Below are 6,195 nucleotides of genomic sequence, written 5' to 3' on the forward strand. Positions count from 1 at the left end.
GTGATTTAACTGTGACCAGTGGGAGTAGAAAATGTCCTGGCATCCCTTGGAAGTAAAGCACTCCCCTACCTTTGGTGTCAGTTGGAGGACTAGTGCCCTATTGTTGGGGACAGTTAGGGGCATAGTGTCCCATTGTTGGTGTCAATAGAAGAAATTCTGCCCCACCGTTGGTGTCAGCGGGAGGAATAGGGGCCCATTGTTGGTATCGGGAAAATAAATGAAGCCCTATCATTGGTGTCAATGGAAGGAATTATGCTCCGTCACTGGTTTCAGTGGAAAGAACTGTGTCTTTTTGATGGTGTCAGTGGGAGGAATAGTGCTCTATAGATGGTGAGAGTAGATGTAATAGGGCTGGATAAAAGCGAACAAAGGACCACATCTGGCTCCCAACCCGCAGTTTGGAGACTGCTGGTCTGGAGGAAGCAAACTGCAGCTGTATAATACAAGTGAGGTGGTGTGCGACTGGTTGAGTGGAAGGTAAACACAGGAATCCTTCCATGTTATATTGCTAGCTTGTTTAGATCACATAGTTGTCACAAATAAATCATTGGCACTGTGCAAGGTTAAAGCGGAGGTCCACACAAAAATGGAACCTCCGCTGTCCCGATTCCTCCACCCCCCTCCGGTGTCACATTTGGAACCTTTCAGGGGGGAGCAGATACCTGTCTAAGACAGCTGTTTGCATCCACTTCCAGGCATTGATCCCGGCACTATCTGCATGCAGTAGGGAACCAGGAAGTGAAGCCGTAAATGTCCTTATTTTAAAGTCAGCAGATGCAGTATTTGCCGAACCTCCGCTTCAACCACTTAAGACCCGGACCATTATGCTGGTTAAGGACCTTGCCCCTTTTTGCAATTCCGCACTGTGTCACTTTAACTGACAATTACGCGGTCGTGCGGTCGTGCGTCCTTTTTTTCCCACAAATAGAGCTTTCTTTTGGTGGTATTTAATCACCTCTGCGGTTTTTATTTTTTGCGCTATAAACAAAAATAGAGCGACAATTTTGAAAAAAATGCAATCTTTTTTTTACTTTTTGCTATAATAGATATCCTCCAAAAAAATATATAAAACAACATTTTTTTTTCCTTAGTTTAGGCAGATACGTATTCTTCTACCTATTTTTGGTAAACAAAATTGCAATAATCGTTTATTGATTGGTTTACGCAAAAGTTATAGCGTTTACAAAATAGGGGATAGTTTTATGGCATTTTTATTAATAATTTTTTTTTTACTAGTAATGGCGGCCATCATCGATTTTTTTCGTGACTGCGACATTATGGCAGACATATCGGACACTTTTGACACATTTTTGGGACCATTGTCATTTTCATGTTATCTGTGTTCCTCATTTTGTATATATTGTATTATGGCTAAATTGTTAGGTATTTTGTCACTTGGTTTATTGTTCACTTGCATCTTGGGTATCGTTATTGTGTAGATATTTTATGTTGTACTTTCCAGCCACTGTAAAATATTTGTGATTATTGTCTCTCATATAATACACACATTTTTATTTCAAGATAAACCCTGCCATGACTCTCTTTCTTATATTGTGACCAAACCAGGCTACTTACATACTGTCCAGACACTGGACAATTGGTGTGGCTATTGTCTGTCAGATAATACAATTTGTATTGCAAGATAAAAGAAAATGTGATAGTTGAGGGCTTTAGCTTTATTTCTTTAAAGTCAACTTTCTTTTAACTTTTAGATTGTTTGGGGTTGCTACTTTCATATGTCAATTCAGACCTATTAACGATAGATAAAATAAATCAGATGTCACAGCCGAAACTATTTTCTTAAAAAAAAGTCCTTTTTAAGTTTTAACCGCTTCCATACCGGGCACTTACGCACCTTCCTGCCCAAGCTAATTTTCAGCTTTCAGCACTGTCGCACTTTGAATGACAATTGCGCGGTCGTGGTACACTGTACCCAAACAATTTTTTTTATCATTTTGTCCCCACAAATAAAGCTTTCTTTTGGTGGTATTTGATCATCTCTGCGGTTTTTATTATTTGGGCTATAAACAAAAGAAGAGTGACAATTTAAAAAAAGTCACAATATTTTTTACTTTTTTATTTAATAAATATCACAATTTTTTTTAAAAAAACATTTTTTTTCCTCAGTTTAGGCCGATACGTATTCTTCTACATATTTTTGGTAAAAAAAATCGCAATAATCATATATTGATTGGTTTGCGCAAAAGTTATAGCGTCTACAAAATAGGTGATAGATTTATGACATTTATATTTTATTAATTTTTTTAATAGTATTGGCGGCGATTTGCGATTATTTTACTGTCACCGTGACATTGCGGCGAACACATCGGACACTTTTGACACGTTTTTGGGACCATTCACATTTATACAGCACTTAATGCTATAAATATGCATTGATTACTGTGTAAATGTGACTGGCAGGGAAGGTGTTAACCACTAGGGGGCAAGTGCCCTAGATCGCCGGGAACGCAGGACGTCATATGACGTCCACCCGGATCGAGAAGGGGTCCCTGCCGCCGTCATTTCACAATGAGGCGGTAGGGAAGTGGTTAATGAATCGGATTGGGAAGCTAGCGCTGTATCCAATGGCTCTCGCTGCAGTCTCAGCCAATGAGGAGAGGGAGTCTCAGGAGGGTGGAGGCTCTCATGCACAGCGCCAGATCTAGATGTAAGTTTCATGGATATGCAGTAATGTCTGGCAGCTTACCTTTCTCTCCATGTGTTCACCTTAGAGGCCAGACTCTCTCACCTGGCTGCTTTTATCATCTCCCCCCCCTGTATGGCTCCACCCCAGGCCATATCAGGAAGTCTATATTAACCAGTGCACTGCAGGTGTGCCTTGCTGATCAACGTTGTTTGTTAAGCATTGTGTGTTTGGGTTCCTGCTTGCCGTGTGCTACGTTTATCTCTGTGTACCGATCTTGGCTTGTCCACGACTACTCCTGTTTGCCTGTGACCCTGACCCTTGGCCTGTCCCTTGTTTATCCTTGTCTGCTTGTCGCCCTGATCTTAGCTTAACCCTTCACTATCTCTTGTGTCCTGAGTAGCTTAATCCCCTCTCTCCCTACGAAGCGTGACCTAGGGGACTCTGGGGGCCGCGACCTGGATTCAGTTGCAGCTAAGGCCATCCTCACCACTAGAGGATCTGGTGAATACCAGCTTGATCTTAGACTCTGCACCCTGTGGAATCTTGGGCTCAAGCTTCCTGTGGTATCCCTGTTTGTGCTCCAGTGGACCTGTCCTCCATATCCACTCTGTGGTCCATCTGCAGAAGTCTACCATAGGGTTCACTACCTTGTGGTGCACTCCTGACTCCAAAGGGGTGCATCTATCATCTGGCCACAGGTGACCTGACAGTAAGGTTAGTATTGGGGGGAGCAGCACATAGAAGTTTTTTTACCTTCATATAGAGAATGCAGGTAAAAAAACATGAGCCTTTATAAGCACTTTAATAATCAGAGTGATCATCATGAACATTCTTTTGGTTCTAGGGGGAGTCACAGGAGGTGCATAGCAGTCCAGCTTCCTCCAGCTTTTCTCTTCCCAAGCAACTTCTTAGATTTTAAATGACATTGTGAGTTCTAAAATGAAGTGCTGGATGTAAACCTTTCACCTTGTCCTGGGTTTACTATATGATTGTGTGTGGTTGAGTCATCAGTACTATCAAACCAACAAAAGAGATGCGTTTTACACCATTACTATGCAAAAATAAGATCAGGTTAAATTTTAATACAAATGTTCTCTTTGCTTTTGTTAATATTTCACATTTCATACTTGTTTTCTCATTAGGAAATCTTGTTAAATTAATGTGCATTACATCGTTAGATTTCTGACACTAATTAGTCCATCGGCAGCAGCTGTAGCAGCTATGGTCCACTGGGAAGACTTGGATTCAGTGACTGTGATAGTTTCCAAATCTAAACTGTGTGTGGGGAGGCAGCTTTATGAAATCTATAAAAGCCCAACTGCGTTCAAGAGAATGGCAATGCGACAAGAGCCACATTAATATCCACAGGGCCTCTGTGAATTCCATTTTTCAATTTGCATTATTCAGATTGAATAAAACATTTTAGGAATCATTGATGTTGGGTGACATAAATCCAAGCCATGAGCTCATCTCCCAATAATGTCTCAGTAATGATTACCAACTTTGTTCTGGTGGGGCTTATTGAGATTGAATCATTTCGATATGTATGTGCTGTTTTGGCTCTTGCATTATTTTTTGTCACATTGTTTGTTGGTTCCATGATCGTCTATGTAACCTGGACAGAGAAAAACTTGCATGAGCCTATGTACATCTATATATGCATCTTGGTTGTGAATGTGATATTTGGTAACTCATCATTTTTTCCCAAGCTCGCCATTGACTTGTTGACTGGAAGCTCCACCATCTCACTCACAGGATGTCTCTGCCAATCTTTCTGTATCCAGCTTTATGCATGGGTTGAAATGTTTACATTTACGGTAATGGCATATGATCGATATCTGGCTGTAGGACACCCTCTGAGATACAACAGTCTGATGACCAACATTACAATCCAAAAAATATCACTTGCCATGTATGTTTTTAATGTGATGAGAGTCATTGTGAGTGTGCTGTTGACATTAAGGCTAACTTTTTGTGGGGTAAATATCAACAACGTCTTCTGTGAGATCATGTCTCTACAATCGCTTGCTTGTAACGATATAACAATTAATGTCATCTACGGAACAACTTCAACCTTGTCAGTGGTGATTGCCTGCTTGCTTGTAATATTGTACTGTTATATAAGAACAGTTGTCATCTGTCTGAAACTTTCTGCAGAATCCTCTCAGAAAGCTCTGCATACATTGATGACTCATGTTTTGGCCTTCTCCATTTATGTTGTCACCTTCTTGTTTGTTAATTTGAGGTACAGGCTAAACTGGGGTTCTGTATCAAAGCAAGTTGACGTTATCATACCTTTGATTGGTACCAGCATAGCTACTACTGTAAATCCTCTGATCTACGGGATAAGGACCAAAGCTCTCAGAGAAAAAATATTATGCAACTTGCAGAAAATTGTTGGAAAACCAAAATAATAAAATCTATTTATATATTTTTTTTCAGTTCTACCATTGTACAGATGTGTTATATTTCTAAATTGCTTCTCTGTGATAATGTAGGAAAGAGAGGCTGTAATCCAGCCTGGTGGAACATGCCTATTTGTGTTACATAGTTAGTCAGGTTGAAAAAAGACACAAGTCCATCTAGTTCAACCACAAAAAAAAACCAAACAAAATAAAAAACACAATACAATCCCATACACCCAACTCCATACCCACAGTTGATCCAGAGGAAGGCAAAAAAAACAGTGTTCTCTAAGCATGGACTGTACTACTCAGTAACTTGCTGTTTGAGCTTGTTCCAGCAACATGTTCTACAGAAGTGCCATTCGGTGTCATGGGTGTTTAGTGACCTAGCCAATCAGCAGACTTGGAGGTCTTAGTGACCTGAGTAAGTGAATGAGTAACTTGTATAGCGCAACAAATGCAAACTTAATCGCCTCAAGGCGCTTGCATCCAGCGTTGTCCTTATCCTTTAGAAGAGGTGGGTCTTTAGTTTTTTCCTAAAAGCCTGATGGTTTTCTTCCAAGCGGATGGTCGTGGGTAGAGCATTCCAAAAACCGGGGTCCTTGGACTGCAAATCTACGTTCTCCCTTAGATTTGTAGCGGGATTTAGGGATTTGGAGAAGGTTTTGGTTAGTTGACCGGAGCACGCGCTTGGTGACGTAGGGTTTTATTTTCTCGCTTAAGTATTGAGGAGAGCTACCCTGTGTACATTTGTGGGTGAGGCAGAGCGTCTTGAAAGTCACCCGGTCCTGTATGGGCAGCCAGTGGTGGGACCTCAAGACCGGAGAGATTGGTTCCCACGGTTTTTTACCTGTTACCAGTCTGGCTGCCGTGTTCTGGACGACTTGTAGACGTGAAATCTGGTATTTCGGTAGTCCTAAGTAGATGGAGTTTGCGTAGTCGAGTCGTGAGTTGATGATTGTTCAAACCACTACTGCTGTGTCCTCTTCTGGGATGAAGGGGATGAGTCTACATAGCATGCAGAGAAGATGATGAGATCTGCTGACTACTGACCCTATTTGTGCATTCAAAGTCATGTCTGAGTCAAAGATGACTCAGAGACTTTTGACTTTGTTGCTTGGTGCAATGGTTTGTCCGAGGATG

At 41.2% G+C, this 6,195-nt stretch overlaps 1 protein-coding gene across 1 annotated transcript; it reads left to right on the forward strand.

Annotated features, from left to right (window-relative positions):
• Window positions 1–4,150: 4,150 nt before the first annotated feature.
• On the forward strand, window positions 4,151–5,081 carry LOC120928466 (olfactory receptor 51E1-like). Its single transcript, XM_040339562.1, has one exon. It carries the CDS (start codon window positions 4,246–4,248, stop codon window positions 5,059–5,061), a length of 816 nt encoding a protein of 271 aa, XP_040195496.1. The 5' UTR covers window positions 4,151–4,245; the 3' UTR covers window positions 5,062–5,081.
• Window positions 5,082–6,195: the final 1,114 nt, after the last annotated feature.

The sequence above is a fragment of the Rana temporaria genome, chromosome 2, assembly GCF_905171775.1.
Source record: "Rana temporaria chromosome 2, aRanTem1.1, whole genome shotgun sequence".
Taxonomy (NCBI): Eukaryota; Metazoa; Chordata; class Amphibia; order Anura; family Ranidae; genus Rana; species Rana temporaria.

Bases quoted from the DNA above. Each gene is read 5' to 3' on its own strand.
- LOC120928466 (XM_040339562.1), top strand. From the start codon at position 4,246: ATGATCGTCTATGTAACCTGGACAGAGAAAAACTTGCATGAGCCTATG.